This window comes from Ixodes scapularis, unplaced genomic scaffold (assembly GCF_016920785.2).
Source record: "Ixodes scapularis isolate PalLabHiFi unplaced genomic scaffold, ASM1692078v2 PGA_scaffold2__306_contigs__length_199485367, whole genome shotgun sequence".
Classification (NCBI taxonomy): domain Eukaryota; kingdom Metazoa; phylum Arthropoda; class Arachnida; order Ixodida; family Ixodidae; genus Ixodes; species Ixodes scapularis.
In genome coordinates this window covers 5,426,394-5,449,808 of record NW_024609857.1, presented here as the reverse complement: position 1 = coordinate 5,449,808, position 23,415 = coordinate 5,426,394, and the positions used below count along the sequence as shown (strand labels likewise).

Below are 23,415 nucleotides of genomic sequence, written 5' to 3'. Positions count from 1 at the left end.
ATTTCCCCCTTCCTCTACCCCATCAGGGCACCACTTAACAGCATAGACAGCCCGGAAATTTGGCACCTCCACACTTGTCTGCATCACACAACCAGTAGATGTATCCACAAATCTCTGCACAAATTCTCCGTTCTTTTCTCAAGTACCTACCTGGGGGAAAAATAGGGTTCACCACAGATCTTTATGTTCAAGACCCTATGGAGGGAGACATGCATCGGGTATTTTATTCTTGAAAGAAAGATTATATTACACGCTTTGAGGTCCACCTGCCAGAGGATTCAGACAGAGTCAATGCACCCGAAACACTCAAGACCTTTATTTAAAAGTACAAAAATAGAAAATAAGTGGAGACAAAGGGACCAGAAGGGCAGGGACACCTTCCATTCAGAATGTACAAGCGAGCAAGCAAAGGAACAAACACAATCCTATTTTTGTTTTCCACTTGAGTTACGGGGAAGGCGGCATATAAACAAATCTGTACAAACTTTACAAGGATCCGACTGGTGTGCCAGTTCTTCCGCAATACATACACACAACATGCATTTCAAACGAGGGGAGTCCCCAAGGCCGGGCTCAAAAGGAGAAGCCTTGGTCGGGAGCCGGAGCCGAAAAAGTGAAGCCGTCCCCTGCAGACTCTGGGACCAGGCCATAGTCTTCGTCCTCGCCCTGAAGAAAAGAAGCAGCCACGGCATTCTTGAGCACAACGCATCTGCGCGATGACAAGGGTTCAAATCCCACCCACTGGTTTTCATGTGGCAGGTACTGTACTGTACAGCGCACATTCTTTGACATACATGCATTGCATGCAGGACATCGATCATACATGATCTATGGTTTCGCGCACCGCGAACATTCGTCATCTGACGTGCTGGAACATGGCAGGCACCTTGGGGCAGCTAAATAAATGCTAGTTTCAGTATCGACATAGTTTTCTCACAGAGATGGGGATCTATCAGAAACAAATCTAAAGCACGGTACTGGCACTCGGCAACCGTGGCGGTATGCCCGCAAAAATTAAGGCAAGCAGCGCGGCAATACTGTGCTGTTGGCAGCCACGCCAGTACTGAAGAAACCTTGCGAGCCCACTTTTTCGAGGAGCATGCGGCGAACCAATCGTCGGGATTTACGCTAAGGGTGCAGCAAGATTTAGAGAACCGGAACATATACGATGCGTAGTGCCACCACACAAGCAGCATTTCTGTATGGAAAGGTCTCATCTCTGCCTCATCATTTGTTAAACATATCAAGAAGGAAAGTGGCCCAACAAAGTGCAGCCACTGCCAACAAGCCGTCTTTTGGCAATGCTTTTTCTTTATTCCTAATCTAACAACGAAGCTCTCCTGCACCATCATCCCATATTTTTTGGCAGAGATCTCGCACGACCCAACAAGTTACGGCGGTGTGAGCAGAAGCAACTACGATGTGCCTCGCTGTTCGAGAAAGGGTGTTGTCCCAGCAGGCAAGGGCCCGAGACCGGTAGTTACTCACGTCGCCAAAGTACTCCTCAATGATGCCCAGGGAGACCCTGTAGACCTCGCTGTTCTCGTGCGTCTGGAGGGCCTCAATCTTGTCCAGGCCCCCAACCTCCTCCACCATCAGGCAGATCTTCTCACGCTCACCCAGCTTGTCCCCAGCCTGGGGAGACAAACAAGCACCAAAACCAAAAGCGACGTCAACACCCATCCTGGAAATCGGCCCTGCAGGCTGTCTCGCAACTGCACGTCAATATGCCAGGACTATCTGAGGCATACAGTCGCAATGTCCGAAACTGAACCGCCTTTAATGCTGACAAGTATACACTTGCGTTAGACACAACTTTCCAAACGGTTGCGAAATGCAGCAGTTACATTGGACAGATAGCCAAAGGAAGCGCACGGAAAAATTATGAGCTTCAGAGATAGTCGTACATCAGATAACTCCGCAACTTTCCTACGCTTTTCCAATACTGTCCGGTTCGGCAATCCTTCTGGTGCCATAAACGCCGTGTGCAGCCTCTGGCTTGCTCGCTCCCCTCATGGGTCCGTATCGAATCAGCATGGTAGGTTCAGCATGTGAACAGCAGTTTTTACAGACTCCATCTAATCATTGGGGAGAGCAAGTAACACCAAAATGGAGACATTCTATTGACCCAGCTCCCTTATCCAAAATGCCTACGATAGACCTATTGCTAAATTACCCAAGCATCAAGGAGAACGCAGGTAATGTTGGTCTACGCGCCGCACGTGCTAGTAACTCCAATAGTAACTGTTCCAACGCAAAAGCCTAAAAAGAATGCCATCTTGCACACACGTTCGTCAATGCCTTTTGTTTTTTTACTTTTATACAAGGAAGGCAAGCACGTGCGGCACACAGACCTACATCACCAGCATTCTCCTTGATACTAGGGTAATTTAGCTATAGGTGTATTAGTCGTCAGAGTGACTATATTTATATATAGTATTTGATATAGAACTGAACTTTATACACAATCTAAAAATTGTCCTAATGAATAATGCCAATGCTATCTTTTCATAGTGCTGCATTGCTTCCTCTTGAATACACAAGGTCATGGCCCCCAAGGAGGCATTCAGTATTGGTGGACACCCCCGATGATACATTATCTTGTCAGAACACACTATCTCTACAGTTTGATATAGTGTGGCAAGACACACAGGCATGGGCATTGTCTTCGAATTTCTTCCCATGAGAGCCGACACAAAGGGGGCATTGTCCAGAGCGATGCCCTTGTGTACAGTAAAACACCGCAAACAACTCGCAGGAGATAGAAGATAAAGGGCATCCGTCAGATTGATCCTACCCACTCTTTCTGTATGGGCACGACCACACCATTTCACGTTGCAATGAACCGCAGAGCACGCCACGAACCAAGTCAATGCAACCGTGTGCGAGTGCCCCGACCTTCAGAAAGGGTGCAGCGATGCGCGGTGTGCATAGTCGTGCGATATATGTGAAGCGCTAGATTTGCTGGGAGGCAAGTAGCATTTACTGCAATCCATCAAAAGGTGAAACAGTAGTACATTGGGGGCACGTCACCGCCAAGCAATGTACGACGCAGACCAGTTTGTTTCTTTTGTTTCTGTGTTACTATTGTATTATTCGACACAGTGAAGAGGCCACTTCCGGAAACACAATGAAAACACTAGGCTCAACCACACCTGTGAATAACCAAATGGCAGCATGGCGCATGGCCGCCAGATGCACACTTTCGGATACTTTCGGCTTAATGTTTGGATTGGATTAGGGTCTGCGGCTTTCCCATTTGTAACTAAGTCTAGTAGCTGTAACTGGATCTCGTCTAGTGTTGTGCCCTCAGTGCAATCCAAGGCTTGGACTGGATTCGTCCGCGGTTCCCTTTGCTTCAGGTAGCAGACTACATCGGGTGAGCAAAGCCCGCGCTCCGCTCAAGCAGAATTGATTGCCTATTTTTCTACCCCCAAGTCCTCAAGTCTTTGCTCAGGGCACTTGATGGCATTTTCGGCCCATTTTCCCCTGACTGGGCTTGCTTTTTGACAATATCCCTGACAATCCCGGTTTTCCCGGTCGCTAGACAGCCTATTTAGAAGACCACTTTTTTTTTTAAAACAAAGTATGGTGCAGATTTATGCTCCACTACCTTCCTCCAGCGAATGCCAGAAATCCAGTAAAGCATTTTTGACTAGACGCCACTCGGCAAAGTTGAGAAGGAAATGCTGCCGGAAGGGTGCCACTCACGGCCAGGATGTTGCGGATGGCATCCAGGGCCACGAGGAGGGTCTTTGCCTCCGGCACGGCGAGCATCTGGCAGACGGGAGGCAGGACCCCGGCCTGGACGGCGTACACTATCTGCTCCAGGGAGCCACCAGACGTCAGGTTCGTGATGGCCCAGACCGCCTCCTTCTGGCTCTTGTGGTCCCCCTGCACACACACGCTGCTTGGGACTTCGCCAACACAGGAAGGCAAAAGGAACCTTGACCAGTAAAAACGTACTGACATCCACCGGCACATCTCAATACTGTAAATCCAGCATCAACGCCCTCCCTCGAGAGATTGCTTATTCAGTTTTTTTTTTTTTTTTTGCCGAATATCCATAACATAAAAATTCCAGAACATTTCCTATCCGTTTCGATTTCTGTGGTACATCACGTGATGTCAGACAAGAATTGCATCAACCACACGTTCTGCGGTACTGGCATGTGTGACAAGCGAGTTCGTAGCGGGTTCTCCCGTGCTTATCGAGCCGTGAAATGCGGATCTGCAATACCCTTTCTCGTGACATGCGAGCTCGCAGCTGGATTCTGCCTTTTTTGTCCACAATCTGGGCGCTCTACCGCACTGTGGATTGCCAATTTTCGGTGTCCTCTATTTTTCACCATTTATCTTTACTTAGGGCGGGCATTCTTACAGGATTTTACGGTACTATGAAGTGAAGAAAGATTTGCAGTCGACAGTCTAAGCGCGGTCTAGACCGACATGCATTCCGGATTCGTGTACCGGAACGCGTAAAATATACATTCTGGCGCACGAATACGGAGCAGAATCTTAGATTTCGGTTTGGACGGCCATTTTGGAAAACATGAACATATTCAGAACACGGGAAAAGGAAGGAGGGGATACGCGGCAGATGTACTTCGCGGCTGCGGGTGTAATCCATTGCTACAAGTGCCTCCACTGTCTAGATAATAGCGCGTCGTCTGCTCCGTGACGTGGCGACATCAGCAACGTCCCTCGGTTCCAGACATGAGGCCTAGTGCCAATCGAGCGGAATAACATCGTCACAAGACAACAGAAATACCTTGACTATTTTGCACGAACCTCAGAAGTTTCTACTTAGTGTCGTGGGAACTGAAACAATGATGGCAGGGCACGAATGTAATTTTGTCCCACGAAGTCTCAACTTGCGACAATGGTGGGACGAGGGAAAAATTGCTTACCCAATTTGCCACGCAACTGACCGAAAACTATGAGACTTGGCATGAACACATTTGACAGACGAATAAATGCATCTTCGAAGGAGAAGTTTCAGTAGGCATTCTTCATTTAATAAAGCCAGCAGAGGAGTACTTCGGTGAGGCGGAACGGTGGCAGCACAGAAACTATCACGAGGGAAGCTCACACCTACACCAGTTTCCGACGTAACTTGACGAACAAAGAAGCGCTGCCGACAAACCTTCCTCCGGTCTCGACGGGCCCTTCATCCACACGGTCACCCCAATCAAGCGCAAAAATGCTGAACAGTCTGTGGCGGATCAGGCGAATTTTCAGCAGAAACTACAGCGTGCAAAATCGGGTACCGGTATAAATACTCGGAGAAAGCATGCGAGGGAAGCTCACATCACTGCAAAGTTGAGATGCAACTTGACGAACAAAGACGCGCCTACAAACCGCGGAAATTCAATAGGTTTTGAGGCCCGCTTCAGACGGGGCAACTTTTCCTTCAATTTTGAGGTTGCTGGTGGGTTGTTCCCTAGATCAACACGAATTGCTGAGATTGGGTTCGGCTCGAAACGGACGAGCAACTCTAACAACTCTGAGACGTTTGAAGCGGCAGCAGCTAATTGGGGATGCAATATTTTCCCGTGACACCCCCGTGGTGGCGATGATGACAGCTAAAGACTTAGTCTTGGTTTGAAAAAGATTGATTTTGGAAGTAAACCTGTCTTCAAAAATATGAGTTAGCATTCTCAATGCCATTCAAAGATAAAAATATGCTTTTAGTGCGTAGCTGTGCATCTAAATAGTGCAAGACAAATCAATTTTCATGATGATGATGGCAAGTCTTAGCAATTCGGTTGCTGCGCGTGAACGCGGGTGGCCCGTGTTGCTGGCCCTGCAACATCAAGATGCTGGGAGAAATTGCCTTGTCTGAAGCGGGCCTCAAGTTTCAGTTTCCTATCGGAGCACATCTCGGCCCCAACGGCACCACGCCCCATGGAGAAATAGTGCAACCAGCCTCTGCTGTGTCGCGTGAGGACAGCGCAGCAGAGGTTGGTTGCATATTTCTCCACGAGGTGCAGTGCCTTCGGGGCCGAGATGCGCTCCGATAGGAAACCGAAACTTAGAAACCCGTCGGAGTTGCGTGGTTTTTCAGAAAGGTGTAAAATGCTTTGCTTGAACTATCGTTCTGCAATTTGTTGATTTAGCGTTTTTCGATGATGCTGAGCAATTTTCTAATGACACCATGCCCTTAAACACAACATTAAAGAAGTTAATTATGTGAAAATAATTAACAGCTTAATTATTCCGGACTTTAATAATTTTCCTAAATAGGCCCCTGGCCCAGGACCGAAACTACATAAGTATTTTTTTGTTGCGACGCATAGTTTTCGCAATATCGAATTTGTCCACTTTTCGTGAAACACTTTGTATATCTAATCTAAAATGAACCTACTTATCTGAACTCTATATAAACGGGGAAATTGGTAATGCTCAGCGAGTAGCCGAATTCTTTTCATTACAGTTCTTGAGGCAAAAACGAGCATAGATTGCAGTCACTTTCACAACCAACTACAGTGTAGACCGCATATAACGTATGTCGCGGGAGTCGCGAAAATCCGCACTATAAGCGGTACCGCGTTATAACCGAAACATCAATTTTTCAGGCCAAAATACATGCCATAAGACAACTTACCTGTGTAAAAGAATTTGTTTTATGTTAGATGAAAAATAAACCTTAGTTTGAGGAAAGTCTTTATTACACCAGACTAGTACACTTCTCTCTCAAGTGTGTCACACATTTTGAAAGAAATGAGCGGCTTTTGCCTGGCGCAGCCTTTTAGCGGCGTCGCGGGTTGCGGACGGACGTTGCGAGCGTTCAGGATTGCTAACCCTAATCACTTTTCTCCGGAGATGAAAACGCGTGAAAATTCGCATCCTTCATACGGTACGCGCCAGTAATACCTTGAACTTGAGCACACGCATGAAATGCGCCAAATAAGAAATCCGGGCGATGTTCGAGGACACAAATGCTTAGAAATCACAACTGTAGTCGATGTAAACAAACACGACGACACGGGCGTTTCTGCCGTCTTGAGAGCGCCGCCACGACATCGCCGCTCGAGTAGGTGGATCTTCCCTTCTAGTACGTGCTGGGTTATCATAGCGACACACAACGAACATTTACAGTCAAGGATAGCGCTTTTACGCGGAACGATGAGATGAACGCCGTCTACGACGACGATCGCAACGTTGATCACAACCAGCAGCCGGCCCGCGACCGGCATGCATGCAACGCGCGCGAACACTTCTCCTCGACCTGCGATTGGTCTGTCGTTGCGGCTGTTTCTCGTCCCACTAGAGCGACAAACACCGATTTTTGTCCGACGACACCACAAAGTTCCGTGTCGCCGATGCTGTCCCACTACAACGACCAATGCCCGCGACAATTGCCGACACGCGCCGACAAACGATCGACGACGGACGAGTCCTTGTCTGTCGTTGGACTTGAAACGCAGCAAGCAGTCCCACTGAGGAACATGTCTCGGAGACAAACGTATCCTCCTCGCCCGGTTGTGCCTTCCGTTGCCTCCCTTCCCACCCTTCTACCCTTCCTCCCGTTCCTCCCGTGGCTCGCTTCGCCGCTATAACGGCTAGACCTTCAGAAAAGCCCTTGGCGGCCACTCCTCGTTCCCGCAGTTCCGATCTCTCGATTGCTCGTCGCGGGCGCGGCTTGCTTGCTTGCGCCGGGCGGTCGGGTTGCGAAGGGGAATTTGCTGTGGTTGGTTTTGCTCGCGAAAACTTGGTGCGTGAGGTGGTGCTTCAAGACGCCGAGGTCTACGGCCCTGCATCAGGATGGATACCCACTCATGTTCGAGGACTAACCAAAGTAAGACCTCTCAACACGAAGTAGGACACCACGTTCCGCGGCAAGCCATTCCGGCAGACGAGAGACTTGTCATCACGTCCAAAAAAACGCCTGCCCTTGATCATTCGGATACGAGGTTATAAACATCCTCGAAATCGGCGTGAAGTTCCGTGGCGCTCACCTAGAATTCCTCGAACGACTCAAAAAAGGAACGATTCGGTTATTCAAACTTGGAAAAAGCTTGGTGTCGATTGTCACGACTGTTTGCGGAAGGTCGCCAACGGCAAATGAAGACAAGTGAATGCTTTAATCAAGAAATAAAGTAATCGTCTCCTCTTACACCGTGTTTGTCGGCGCGTTTTATGCCCAAAGAGCAAAACACGAAAACCGCGTCGCCAGACTCAGTTTGTCTGTGTATTTCGAAGTGTTTTGTTGACAACTCCAGTCCCACTAGGAAACAAGTTTCCTTGCCTCTGTGTTCTGTGTCGTGTCCGCCAAGTGGGACCGCGGACTTCGACAAACAGGCTGTCTGTCGGTGTCGTCTGTCGTGTGTCGCTGTCGTTTGTCGCTGTCTGTCGCTCTAGTGGGATGCGGCGGAGGGACGCGCACGTGAACGACATGTGCGTGCGTCCCTCCGTCGCTAGGGCAACTGAAACCTCTCTCTTCGCTTCTCCCGCTTCTTCGAGCAACCTCCTTGCCCCGCGAGTGCCGCTTGCGCAACGCTTGCGGCTCGCGCCGTCAGCGCAGTTATCTAGTGTCGCACAGGGAAGCGTGCTCGCTGCTCCGGTCGTCGGCGGGCTGTGCCAGAAACCGCACTATAACCGGTATTTCCCTTCGCGCGCCTGCGTTTTAAGCGGTATGTAATTACATGAAGTTCTATGGGAGGCGAACCGGTGGTTTAAAAAAACCGCGTTATACCCGGTCCTGCACTATAAGCGGTTACGTTGTAAGTGGTCTATACTGTACCAAGTTTACCGCAACCTCTACCGTAATTACCCGGTGGCTGTGGCGACACATCTTGTTGCAATTTAAAGGATGCTACAATAAATGGGCGGGACCATGAACAAACCAGCGAGTCGGATGTGTTCCAAGCCCCACACCGCAGTCCCGCAGGCAGTCGAAGGCCCCACACTCACCGTGGCCAGCACCTCTATGACCGGCTCGATGAGGCCGGCGTCTATCACCGACTGGATCTGGTTCTCGTTGCCGGCAGTGATGTTGGAGACAGCCCAGGCCGCTTCCTGCACAGATAAACACGTTGGATCCAGAGGCTGCTCGTGGATGCAGGCAGCAACAACCCCTAAAAAGTGCTGGTGTTGTATTCCCCAAACCAGTGGGAACAAGCTCTTTCTAGAAAATCAACACCGAGAATAGTCTTGAAGATTTTACACCAGACTGAGTAAAAGAAAGATGAAGCACTATAAATTAAAATTTGCATTCAGCTATATTAGTTTTTTTTTTTTGCGAAGCATGTCCTCTTTCAGAAACCTCAACTCCCCACCACATAATGGCTCGCCATCAACTTCCATGAACTGTCGAGCTGCAGAGTAACCTGCAGCAGAGCAGGCCATCTATGTGCCACATTCCCCGCCACCACCGTCACACCGCGAGGGTTGCAGTCGGCAACAGCCTAACACTTCAGCGCCATCAAGCGAAATGGAGGGGCCACTTTCCTGAATGCAGTAAACACACCGGACTGAGACAATTCAGGCACCGCTGCGCGATTAAGTCGAAAGCGGCCTCGAGAAGAACGTCCAGTAGTCGCGCACCTTCTGCAGGTTGACCTTGGAGTGTCGCAGGAGGGCGCGCAGGTGGGGCAGGGCCCCAGCGTCTATGACGGCCTGGGTCTGGGCGTCGCTGCCGGTCACGACGTTGCCAAGGGCCCGGAGGGCGGGGGTGAGCACCGCCACGGGCCCCAGGCCCAGCAGCTCCACCAGACGGGGCACCACCCCCGCCCGCACCACCTCCTCAATCTGCTCGTTGGAGCCGTCCGTCAGGTACGACAGGGCCCAGCAGGCGTCCGCCACCACCTCCTTGTCTGCGGGGAAGGCGCACCCACGGGACGACCCGTCTACACACTGGCAGGCACCAGACTGGGCACTTTTTGTACCTATACTATGTTCACCCCTACTGCACAGTGGGAGCTAGACACTTACCGGACCAACGAGCCACCTCCCTTTCATCATTTGACAACGCTCTCTGCACGTGGGTATGGGTATGTGTATCTTTCACATGGCGAAAGATAGAAGTACAACAGGTCCATAGAGTATCTAACTTCCATCGCACTGTCAGCTTATAAATGAACAAAGCTGATAGGCATGGCAATTTGAATGCTTCATAAAAACACATTCCTCTGGTAAAAAAAAAAGTTGTTTAAGAGGAGTTTTTTTTTAAACCGAGAAAAAACCAAAATGCCTCTTTCCTACACTACCGTGACAAAGGCAATGGTAAGGCAATGCATTCTCCAATACCTTTGCAGCGACGTTGCACGCAGCAGCCTCCCCGAAAGAAAGCCCCTTTAAAGCTAGTGCTCTGGCAGGTGTGGAACGCAAAGTTTCAGTCTTTTGCAGCCACACACACACACACACCCCAACTTTAGCCCCACTATTTCTTGTCTCCCGGCTTCCTTCAAAGCCGGGCGCTTGTTCTCTTCACCCTAACCTAGTGCGGTCTCCCGCTGCGCGTGTGCTCGGTCAACACCAGCTCCATGGTGAGGCCGTGGCACTGGCGGCGACGACGCGAGTTCGAGCCAAATGCTGATGCGGCACTGGTGCGACGCCCTTCCGTTAAAGGACCGATTTACGGCGAAGCTGCCAGCGAGTGGCACGTAACTGCTCCGTACAGTGAAGTCTGCCCCTGGAACAGCCACTCACCCGTGTGGTGTATCAGCTGCGCAAGGGCTGGCAAGCACTCTCGGATTGCCTCGAACGGGGGCGGAGGGTTCTTGTTTCGGCACAGGTTGGACAGGGACCACGTCACGTTGCGCAAGAATGCAGCCTGCAAGAACGGAAGTCCCACTGGATGGAGATGGGAGTGCCCAAAGCCCCAATATCTCTTTCCAGTAAACTGGGGGAGAGTTTTCTGCTCCAGTACTGAAGCGAACATGAAACAATTAGTTTTTACTTTGGTTACGCGGTAGTGCTCGAGATAAAACCACTTCACGTCTACGGTGCTTATAACGGGCAACGGTCCTCGTTTACGAGGGCTGGTTTACGCGAAGTGTCGACGAGAGTAACCTTCCTTTTCCCCTTCGACTCCGTACCATTTGGCCACAATCGTACCCCACCTCAACGAAAGTTACCCTCTGTGGGCAACATAACCTGCTCAGTCTGGCCTCCCAGGAGGTCGAACGAAGGTCGTACACCTAAAATAATGATTTGGAAGAAAAAGGAAGCTGCAAGCAATAGTCACCTCGGACCAAGGCTTGTCATATGAAGGCTGTGACAATATTCCAACAAGGCATTTTCATTTGGAAAAGGGGCGTCAGTCCCCGACACCAGCTTCCATTTTACGATGCCTTTTAAGAATACAGCTAACGCTAGCCTCGCCGTACCCCCAGCAACCTTTAGGTAGAGTGGGCTCGGCGAAAGCGACAAGAGCACGATGTCAACTAAGACAACGCTCTTTTTTATACAGGCCCTGCTCTGTTCTTATCTTGGAGCACCGATCGACTACAGCACGTGTGGAAGCGACAAGCAAGCCGCCAACGATGACCAAGTGTCTCTACAATCGCCAGTCGCAGAAGTGCTGCCCTCTGGGTTCGTGACGTCAAGTGCTTCAACGCCTACAAAAGGACTAACCCAGGAATTCATCTTCAGTGGGCTCGGCGAAAGCGACAAGAGCACGATGTCAACTAAGACAACGCTCTTTTTTATACAGGTTGGTCACAAAACCTCTCTTTTTGCGAGCAATACTCTCATGCTCATTGTTGTGCCATGCCCACAAACTTGTATTGACATTGCGTATGATTGTTTCTATGCATGCAAATTACTTGTTTGCGGTGATGTCGAGACCAATCCTGGCCCTACGACTGAGGAGATGTTTCAACAAATAATGAACGGACAGAGTGCAATCCACAAAGAAATTACAGAGTTAAAAACACAACAAAGTAAAACTGAAGTCATGATAAGCGGAATTAACGCCAGGTTTGTTGAATTTGACCAAATTCTTCACGAGCTCAGGCAGAAAACGGAACGAGTTCAGGCGCTGGAAAGTAGCCTCGTAAATCTTGAAAGGACTGTTCTTTTTCAAACTCAGAAAATTACAGATCTCGAGGATCGGAGCCGTCGATCAAATCTAGTCGTTTACGGGATAGCAGAAACAGAAGATGAAACGGAAGCACAGCTGAAGAGTAAAGTGATCACAGAGGTCCTGAATGGCATACTAGGTGTAACTTGCACTTCCATTTCAAGGATTCACAGGCTCGGTAAACCTAGTGACAAAAGGCCTGTCATCTTGTTCTTTCAGGACTATAACGAAAAACAAGCAATACTTCGCAATGCCAAAAAATTAAAAAATACACGGATATCCATTTGCAACGACTATTCACCAAGCACGTTAGCAAAACGTTGGGCACTTTGGTTGAGCGCTAAGACCGATAAGGACCAAGGGAAAAAAGTGTTTTTGGTACATGACAAGCTTCGTATAAATGATGACTGGTATATCTGGGATGACGTCGCAAACTCCCGCGTTCAGCTGCCACAATTACAACCACGTTCGAATGAATGACGCCCATGTACTCCAGAATCAAAGCAACTCCGCATTTTAAACATAAATGCACGGAGCATTGTGAACAAGGTTAACCAACTGGAACTTCTCTTATTGAATTATGATCCCCATATTACGGTAATAACGGAAACATGGTTGCACGAGGACATTAATAATGATAGTATCATTCCACCATCCTACAGCATATTCCGCAGAGACCGCCCATCGCGTGGTGGGGGGGTTGCTGTAATACTGAAAGATCATATTCATGCCGTGCTTCTAGATCAGATTGAAGAGCATGAAAGCTTATGTTTAAAGCTGAATTGCTGGGGTAACACAATTATCTTGTACGCTGTTTATAGACCTCCCAATTCTCAACCAGACTTCCTAAACCAACTGTACAACCACATATCCTCATACAGGAACAATAAACTTGCAGTTGTTGGGGACTTCAACCTTCCGGGTTTTGATTGGGCCAATTTGTCCGCTAACTCATGTCAGGACAGTGAGATTGTTCTTGACACTATGTTTGCCTATGATCTACAGCAGGTTGTAACCGAAAACACGCGAGAGCAGGGCTCGAGCTGCTCTATCCTTGATCTCGTTTTTGTTAGTAGATGCTTATCTGATTATACGGTCAGTGTCGAGAGGGGGATCTCGGATCATAAACTTGTTTATTTCTGTTGTACTTTAGCGAAAGAGTCACCTGAACGGAAAAGTGTAGTTAAGAAAATTAAAGACTTCTCGAAGTCCAATGATGAGTGTATTCTGGACTATCTGGATTTGGCACTTGATAGTTTTAACGACTCAGACGTGCAAGTTTTATGGAACAAATTTAAGGTTATTTGCAACTACTGTTTGGATAACTTTGTCCCCAGTAAGAAAAAGCGTGTTAATAGGGCTCACCCCTGGGTGAATCGGAAAATAATTCACTTAAAGCGAAGGATTAAACGCCTTAAAAAAACTAAACGTAGAAACAACGGTCGCCTTCAGGACATGCAGGACGTGATTATTATTTTTCTAATACTCTGCCTAATTTTATTAAAAACGACCCTCAGAAGTTTTGGAGCTACCTAAGCAACAAAAGAAAACCCATCGACCAAATATGTGTTGACAGTACAGTGATTGATGACACCATAGTGATCGCTCGTCATTTTAATGGATACTTCCAGTCAGTTTTTTCTGACGCTGAAACGTACGAGTGTGAAAATCATGAGCGGTCCTACGTGAATGCTGATCGCATATCGCTTGCAGGCGTATTTTCCATGTTATTGAACTTGAAAACGAAAAAGTCACCTGGGCCTGATAAGATACCCAATGCCTTTCTGCGTCGTTTCGCGGAACCCTTAGCACACTTCTTAACAGTGATATTCCGCACGTCATTTTTGTCGGGAGTTCTGCCGAATGATTGGCTCTTAGCACGTGTTGTGCCGGTGTTTAAAAAAGGAGACCACTTATCTCTGAGCAACTACAGGCCAATCTCGCTTACGTGTACATCGTGTAAGTTACTAGAACATATAATTTCAAATATGGTAACTGACTTCATTGATAAAAATAACTTAATAACCGAGTTTCAACATGGATTTCGAAAGGGCTATTCAACAGTGACACAGCTAGTCACCACGGTGCACGAATTTGCCTCCACTTTGGATAAATCTGGTCAGATAGATGCCGTATTCATAGACTTCAGCAAGGCATTTGACAGAGTGCCACATGGTAAACTGCTTTTTAAATTGGAAAGTATTGGTCTTGACTCAGCCATCGTTAAATGGATCGGATCCTATCTACATGGTCGTAGACAGTATGTCGAGGTTGGTTCTGGTTGCTCAGAGATGCTTGATGTGACTTCCGGTGTACCCCAGGGAAGTGTCCTTGGGCCACTATTGCTCTTGATATACGTCAATGATATTGTTTCTGTTGTGGACCCAGGAGTGAACATTCGTTTATTTGCGGACGATTGTGTATTGTTCAAAGATGTTTTGTGTACTAATGACCAACTCGCACTTAACTCAAGCTTAAACTCTATACAAGACTGGTGCTACCAATGGAAAATGAAATTGAATCTCGAGAAAACTGTCTTTCTTAGAATCACAAACAAAAAGAAGTACCTCTCCTTTCAGTACAAAATAAAAGATTATAACGTCTCTGAGGTAGACCATTACAAGTATCTAGGGCTGACAATTGATAGTCATTTGGGCTGGTCAAGACACATCGACAACATTACATGTGCTGCTTTTAGAAAGCTAGTCCTCATTAGACACAAGTTGAAAAATACACCCCCTAACGTAAAATTGTTAGCGTTCAACACGCTTGTGAGACCTAAACTGGAATACGCCAGCGTTGTATGGGATCCCTTTACCAAAAAAGACATAAATAAATTGGAAAGGGTTCAAAGACGGGCAGTCAGATTCATTTACGATAAGTTCAAGCGATCAGATTCTCCCTCCTCTCTAATGCAGATAAACAAAATTGAATTGTTGCAGGAGCGAAGGCAAATAGCAAGGCTAAAGTTTCTGTTTCTTCTTGCAAATGATAAGCTATCTATTAATCGCCACGCATATCTAAAACCCATTGCTACGAGACAGACCAGACATCACCAACCACATTCACTGACTCCGTACTTTGCTCGCACCAATCTTTTCAAATTTTCCTTTTTTCCAAGAACAATCAATGACTGGAATTCCCTGCCCATTGAGTCACTTCCTTCTTCCTACCTCATGACCGTATAGGTTTTTTTACTGGGAATGTGTATCTTGCTCTTGGAGGCTTCTTGTCCTGTATTTTTGCATTTGTTATTTACTGTATATTTTAACCTAGTGGCCTTTTTTGATATCTTTTGTTGAAGACTGTTTTTTGTCGTGTATTTTACGATCTGTATTCACTCCTGCTTGGACCATTTAGGTCCGCAGTATGTCATAAATAAATAAAAAATAAATGTGGTACTACGCTCGTCGCTCCAGAGATCCCGTCAGATGACTCACGGGAGCGTCGGCCTTGATGAGACCAAGGAGGGGCTTGAGGATTCCCAGGCTCAGCACCATGTCACGCAGGGAAGGTCCATCGCCTGCGCAAAGCCACCAGCTCAACATCCACTGCGTTCACACCCGCAACGCACACATCCATCGTCTGTGGCCGCATGGCAAGGGGGGGGGCTCCCCTCGTGGGTCCATACGAAATTGGCACGGTAGGTTCGGTGTATGGATGGCAGTTTGACAGACAATCTAATTATGGGGGAAAAACCACCGCAGCCAGAACGCAACTCTACCCCGTCGTCACGCCGCCGCCACTTTCTCTTAGTGTCAAATAGGTTCGCAATGGCTAGCACTGGAATCGCTGTCATTCGCGCCGTTGACAGTCACCGGGCCGAAGCGGCGCCGGTAGGAAATCTAGAAACCCTGGGGGTTACCCCACCTGCAATGTTGCCCAGCGCCCACACGGCCTGTTCGCACACGTTGGAGTGGGGCGACTGGAGGAGCCGGATGAAGGAGGGCACAGCTCCGGCCTTCACCACCGTGTCCGTCTGCTCGGCCGTGCCGGAGGCTATGTTGGTCAGGGCCCAGGCAGCCTCAAACTGCAGCGAGGGGCTGGGGGAGAGGGAGAAACAACCGCATCAGCGCGGTTCAAAGAGGACGTGCGACCACGCTCAAAGGGCGACGAAGGGACGAACGGAAAGCGGCACTCTGGGAGGAGCACGGCGGCGGCGCCATTGATCGTATGAGCGGTGTGGCAAGTGGGGAAAATGCTCTCCAGTGTAGATAGAATTATTAGCTAAACCTAAAGTTATTTCCGAATTGCATAACTATATAGTTCAACCGGCTACACAGAATGCCAGAGCATGACAAGAACCGACGTCAACAACATTTACTATCCTTTCTATACGGTGTTAAAGGGACAGACACCACCCCAAAATTGTTTTATATCTTGCCAGGAGGAAATTTCTTATGCTGTCAGAAGACTACCCAATCAATATTTTCCTACACTGTTGCATATATTCTGAATAAAGTAAAAAAAAATGCAAATTATAAATGTGTGCCTTCAATGACCTACAACTCTGATCATATTTGATGGTTGTGTCGAAACCACAAGAAACGGCACGTGACCACAGAGAAGAACAGTGAGCGCGACTGAAACTGGCCAGTTCTCAATCAGCAGATTTCAGGTGGAAAGAAAACAAATTTCGAGTGGAAAATTGTGTTCTGGGTAGTTGAGCTCTCATGTCATGTACATATAAAAACCCTGGCGAGCATAAATACCCTGTCAGTGTCCCTTAAGACACTAAAAGGACAATTTTACAAAATCGCCAGTTCACTAGGTTCTGGCTTATGCCAAGTACAGTATGTGCCAACGGGGGCACTCCCTCGACCGAGGAAGCAAGATGCCGTTGGCTCTATTGAGCTGCAGTGACCCAGGCTGGGCTCCCACTGAGTGTCTCTCATTCCTATTGTGGCTTATCTTTCTGCTCTCAAGTTCGTTACAAGTCGCTGCTTTTTTCTCCTTCTTAGGAATCCATGCATTGTTTCATACTCAAAATCCTCGAATCCCGTTGTCTGCATGGTGGCACCAGGTATTTCTAAAACGGCAAATTGGCCCCTCGCAGACCATTTAGGAGCATGATGACAGAGAGCACTTCCCGTATTCTCCCGTTAGACACATCCGGAGCAGCTGGAGGCGGCTGGCAACGCCGCTCCTTTACAACGGTATGACCTAAGTGACGCTGCCCGAATCATGGGTCACCTAGTGGATCTCGCCATTACCCAGCTAGTCTCCCAAAGGTGGTGCTCCAAAACCGACGTTGCCACGGCAACTTCCGCGCGTGAATGGCAGCCAAGTTTTAGCGGCTAATCGCTGGCACCCCTCCGAGCGGTGCAGGAAGTGGCACCAACCAGTCGTCGCGTTCGAGGGAATGCACCAGAACCGGCACCACGCCGGCCTGGATCATGGCGTCGATGGGCGGGTGGCGTTCCCGGGACAGGATCTTGCGGGCGGACTGAGTCGCCTCCAGCTGGCACTCTGGCTGCCCGCTCGTCAGCCCACGCACAATCTCCTCCAGGGACATCACCGCCCCCTGCTGCACAGAACCGGGCAAATGCTCGATTAAGGGCTGCCACAAAATGTGACAAACGCGGGGCACATGCGCCACTGCGCATGAGCTTTTGGCTCTTTTACTTGCTCCAGCTGTACTTTACTGGTCAAGATAGCCGAAACCGTAAAAGGGTAGAAACATCAGACGCAAATGTCGCCAGTCACAGTAAACCATTTAATGGCCAAGCTGAGAAGGCCTAGAGGTGGTCCTATAGGTCACTGAAAACGAGGAGGTAAAGACGAGAACACGATGCTGCAAATCCCAAACACCAACATTAGTAGTAAAAAAAAGGGGGAAAGAGAGAGAGAAGGGCAGAAAAAGAAAGCAGACAATAGGTTAGGGGTGTTTGTTTTGCCGTGACAACATAAATTCGCTTGAGCACATGTTAACTTCATTTATTTTGTATACAATGTGCAATGTCAGTGCTTTCCACCAAGTAAGTACAAAATAACACTAAAAAAATGGGAACAGACCTTGCAAGCAATGTTTTCCCGCTTCTTTGCGTACACTAAAGCATCTACGCCCCGCCGTTCCGGAGCGGCCACAATGCATGGGACTTTTTTTTCCAGATTATTATACTTAAAGGGGCGGTGCAATGATTTCAACACTAAAAGAATGTGCAGCTTATATTTTTTATATTGTTTACTTCGGCATAAGTAAGAGAAAAAGTGCCACCATACCCCAAAATACCTCTATTTCGCTGCGGAATCGCAAAATAAAAAACACTTTCCCAACCTGCGGCCACATGGTGGCCGCAAATGGAACCTGTGGTATGACGTCATTCGGAGTGGTTTTTGTAAGTGATAGTGTTAGGCAATTGTAAGCTTCATTTAAGGTTAAGTTCAAAAAATCTTGTTGTTTAGGCATGCAGAAACGCTTCAAAAGCCTAATATTGCCGCTAAAAGATTTGTGGCGCCATCTACCGCAAGTCAATTAAACCTGCAGTCGCCGACATCCGTCGACGCCCGAGGCGCCTACGGCGGCTACACGAGCAACCCGGACGTTTTGTCTTTCTCTCGCTCGACGGAGTGTGTTGGTCGCAGTCCGTAGTATCGTTATTGTTCCTGGTGTCTCGACCTCGACTTCGACTGCCCGTCACACAAGTCCAACTGACTTACTGTACGCAAGCATCTTGCGCCCGACGTCGCTCAGGCCGTCCGCCCATACCGCCATGTTGGTCGGGAATCGACGGGAGAGCGGCGAGGCCTGGCAAGCCGGCGAGCGCTGGGGAAACGGAAGCCAGAAGCACCCAACCGGAAACCAACGCCACTCCGAACGACGTCACAGGCGAAGCTGGTGCCGCTTCAATGTTGAGTTGAGGGGTGCCAGAGATACAGATTTCTTTTTTTTTTTTTTTTTAATGAAAACTAAGGCAAGCAGGGAAGAATAATTTTCGGTCCTTCGTTTTATATGTGGCCGGGATCAATTCCCGCAATTAATTAGCCAAAGTCCGCAAATTGTTCCACCGCCCCTTTAAGCAAAAAAAAACCACAGAAGTTTGTTTTCTTTTTTCTTAAATTTTGACGTTAGCTTTTATGCGTGCAATTTTATTTAGAAGGAAGTGAAACGACATGAATATTTCTAATCCAATCGATCACAGTCGTTTTAAGACTTTCGCCCCTGCTCTTACATCCGTATCGGTGACCATCATTTTCTACGATCCATTTTTCGCAGAAACAGAGCTAGACCTTGGAATTTCATAGTACAAAATATAAAAAAAATACACCTTTCTTTAAATTTGAGCTTGCAACATGCAACTGTCATTGTTCTTGGCCCGGGATCAAGAACATCCGTGCAATTCCCTACCAAATATGTTTCCGGGAGCTATTTCAGCTTCCTAGATCAGATGCCATATTTTTTTGTGTGAACCGTTATAGAAGGTACAACTATAAACGAAAAAAACTAGAATAGTCGTGTGAGAGAGAGGTCGAAAAGGTGTGAACAGTTTCTTTACAGAGCACACTAACCACAAACGTAAATCCTCGCTGTTCACCATTAACCCTTTGACGGTAGTCGCCGTACATGTACGATGGAGATAACACATTTGAAAGCGACCGCCTAAATGCGAAACTGTGCGCACTGCAGGAGGTGTTGCTATTTGTTACGTCTTTTGGCGAGTTATAAACATATTCGTACGGTGTTTAGCTTTGCTGGGCTATTTACAGTTCTCACATTAGACGCTCTGCGCACATGAGGCTCACTTCGTGCGGCACTACCACTCTGGCGGTAGTGCCATACTGGCACTTCCCAATTCAGACTTTCAACGCATTTCCAAATTGCATTCCGAGAATAAGAGCCCATCATCCAATGGAGATGCCCTGTAAAGTACCTTGAGCTAGGAAACCGAAACCGCTGGAATGTTACGGAAGCGGACGCCCCAAAATGAAAGCGAATGTCAGAGGTGACAATTGTTCGCCTTCATTATTTTTATTTGATGCCTCTAAACCTAAACGGCTTGCAAGCACTTTATGTGCTCCCATTAGATAATTAGGAAAAAACCTGCACATTGATTCTTCGGAAAGAAAATGTAACCACTGGCAAAAATCGTTTGGGGAAAAAAAAGCTTGACCATCAGTGGGATGAAACCCTATACCCTGTCACACAAGCAAATCGCACAGCTTGGTTAGAAGCAGTGACACCCATTTGAATACGCAACAAGGTCTCAACCGAACCTGCAGAGGTGCTGGTTTCCTGCCAATTCCCAACCTGCAACATGGGAGGCTCAAACAGGGCCTCATGTTTTAACAGCTGGCTAATGAGGGGAATGGGCAGCAAAACTGCACAAATTTCATGTGGTTGATGTTTGGGTGTAAAAAGAAAGTTTACAAGCATGCTTGAGGAGCATTTCAACGACCCCTCCTAGGTATACGTCCTCCATATCTGGGTCTGTGTCGATAAAACTAATGGAGGAGCACAAACATTGCCAGCAAGAGCACCAATGTATAAAAAGCTCTGAGGCATCGCACAAAGGGTAAATAGCAAGTTATAAGGATTGTTGTCCCAGGCCTCAGTAACAATCTAACTAAAGAAGCCAAGTCTCCCAGCAAAATGTCTGCTACTTCTCCGAGGCTTCCAGGACCTGCTTTTTCAACTAATGTGTGTAGAGCAGTGTGCCGAGATCTTTGACAGCAGCAACAGGGTCGATTGCACAGCCCTCCTCAAATGGGGGCTCACCTTGTTCTGTTCTGCGAGTGGGCTGACGGGGTCTTCGCTGAAGCTGACATTCCTGCGCTTGAGGATCTGGTCGTCCTTCCGCTGCTTCCGAAGCTCCACATTCACCTCGTTCCTCCGTCGCCTCATCTCCTGCCACACACAAAAGCACCGCATTCAACGACCTGCAGCCCCCGTTGCACGCTGCAGCTCAAAAGCCCTTTCTCACCTGTTGGTCTTTGCCCTTATTCTTGAAGTTACTGATACGGTTCTGTGTCGGCATTTTCGGTCTGCTGCAACAAAGAAAGGTGTAAATGAGAGTATTACAGGGGCACATTCTGTTAAAAAAATTAACACTTTTTTATTACTGCTTACTACTGAAAAACGTTTAGCCTTTCCACTCTGGTGATGAAGACGACCAGCGAAGCTGTAGTACAGCTTCGCTGTCACACTGTACACCACAGTCAGTGTTGCCAATTTAGCGGTTTTCCCGCTAAATTTAGCGGGTTTTGGTTCTGTTTAGCGGGATAAATTACTGTTTTGCGGGCGGCGGGATTTTTAGCCGATTTTATGTCATCTTGGCGGTTTTTCAGAGATATAGATGTTTTATATCGATTTACTGTTATGCACCTTTCATATCCATAATAATAAGGATAATAAGAGTCCAACACTAAAGAGACTCGTCTTCGCTGACTCTTAGTGATGTTCTGGTTTGTGAGAGTAACGCCTGTGACGTCATCAAAACATTAAGACGTTGAATATCGGAACATGCCTCTTCGTTTTGTGCGTGCACGTTTGAACAGCACGAATGTTCCAATTTTTCTATGACGTTTTTGTCACTGTTTTGTGAAAAACGTGCAGTGAAGTACGCTCAAAAGTTTGGAAAAGACTGGCTATAAGACCCCAAGCTTAAAGACTGGCTACTGGAGGTTCCTCTAAATAGCAGACGAGCCAGGTGCCGCTATTTCAAAACGGAACTATCTGCGAAAAATGTGGATTTGGTCGCACACGCTGCAACGAAGAAGCATGTTTCGGCCGCTGCACCTTTCTCCTCTGGTAACAGACGACTCAACAAGTTGAAGTTGAAGTTGAGCGCATACGAACCTTGCAATGTTCGTATGCGCTCACTCTGCAATTTTGGCTTCAGATCACCTGGGTGAACTGTGGCATGGCGTAACAGGCTTCTAGTCAAAACAAAAGGAAAGCTTTGTTTCAGATGGCATTGATACTATCTATACTGTTATTATACCTTTGTCAAGAATTAAAGCAAAAAGAAAAAAGTTGAAAAAGTCGTTTTGCGCTGTGTTTTGTATTTAGCGGTTTTCGGGATTCCGACTGCGGGTTTTCAATTTTTGAGTTGGCAACACTGACCACAGTACAATGTACTATGGTGGGAATGAAGTAAAGGCCGGCCGCAAGTCGGCAAGCCAGAGTGGAAAGGCTGGAAAGGTTGCCGCCATCTAGGAGCGACGGCGGCAACCAGTCACCCGGGAAGCCTGTTGTCTGGTTGCCGCCTGCCCACGGACACGATGCCGGGAAAACTAGCCCTCAACAGCTCCGTTGAAAAAACACGAACACTGAACTTAAAAAAAAAAAAAAAAAAAAGAAAAGCCGGTGCTTTGGACATTTAGGCATGTTGCGAAATGCGGGCTAACTGTTACGAACACTGTCACGGTTCAACAAATAAAGGCTAGCAACGTAGCAACGAACGGAACGCAAAGATTTTGGACGATGTGAACCCGGAACAGTGACGTGGTGTTCTGTAAAAGAGCCGGCGATAAAAGAGCGGTAGGTTATATGTGGACGCGTTCGGAAGTCCGAAAACTTGAAAGGAGACTAGCAACGACGAACTGCGAGACGGCCCAGGGCGCCGGGGAGACGAGCTTTTTCCAACTGCGCAGTTGGCAAGAATGACACCACCCCGATTTCTTTGCTCGATAAACAGACGCGCACAGCGTGGTTCTATATTCGAAATGAGCAAATAATACAGCAGACTTGGTGGACAAGGTAAGATTAATTTGATATTCCGCGACAACAGCAGTGGCCACCGTCAGTACGACAGCTTTACAAGGCGACGGGTCTAGCTACAACGGGAACAAGCTCGGACGGAATGAGCGCTCTGGAAGGAGCTTGAACTATCCGTCGTAGTGGGAATGCGGAGTTAAGCCGACAAAATTCGAACTGAGAAAGAAAAAGAAACGGCGAACACGGAGCACGTTTTCTAAAAGTTTTAGGCCTAGAGTGTCCGGTCAAAATATCGCTCCCAAGCGCGCTTCGCCGAGGACTTACTTTTGCGTGCTGTGCTTCGGTGAGTGACCCGTGCACACGAAGAGATAAAAAGTTAAAATCACGAGGACGGCACAACGGCTAATAAAAACGGACAAAGACGTCAACACGCACAACGAACTCGGACAACGCAAAAGCACAAGGATTTGAACGAACGGTCGTTTACAAGGCCAGAATTCTTGGTGGTTGTGATTGGCTGATGACCGTGGGCAGCGCTGCCGTCGGGAACGTTAAATGGTTAAATCGGGAGTTCCCATTGGCTGATCATTCATGCTAATCTTTTAAATCCAGCTGTAATCGAATAAAATACGCAGAACAGTGGAATTACTGAAGTGTTCACTTCAAATTTATATTATAAGAAACATTTGTGGTTTTCCTCTGAGAGCCATATTGATTTCACAAATGCGCA

General features: G+C 47.8%; 1 protein-coding gene across 4 annotated transcripts; it reads right to left on the bottom strand.

Moving 5' to 3' along the window:
* Positions 1 to 296: 296 nt before the first annotated feature.
* LOC120839533 (importin subunit alpha-1) lies at positions 297 to 23,206 on the bottom strand. Of its 4 annotated transcripts, none has more exons than XM_040209923.2 (12): positions 23,010 to 23,206; positions 20,950 to 21,013; positions 20,745 to 20,873; positions 17,371 to 17,552; positions 15,899 to 16,071; positions 15,469 to 15,551; positions 10,654 to 10,777; positions 9,550 to 9,818; positions 8,917 to 9,021; positions 3,712 to 3,894; positions 1,489 to 1,635; positions 297 to 666 (listed from the first exon to the last, which is right to left on the bottom strand). In XM_040209923.2, exons 2-12 carry the CDS (start codon positions 21,001 to 21,003, stop codon positions 574 to 576), a joined length of 1,542 nt encoding a protein of 513 aa, XP_040065857.1. In that variant the 5' UTR covers positions 21,004 to 21,013; positions 23,010 to 23,206; the 3' UTR covers positions 297 to 573. The 4 variants fall into 4 exon arrangements, with proteins under 4 accessions (XP_040065857.1, XP_042147607.1, XP_040065794.1 ...); XM_042291673.1 differs by having other exon boundaries at positions 20,950 to 21,010; XM_040209860.2 differs by having other exon boundaries at positions 17,371 to 17,555; positions 23,010 to 23,205.
* Positions 23,207 to 23,415: the final 209 nt, after the last annotated feature.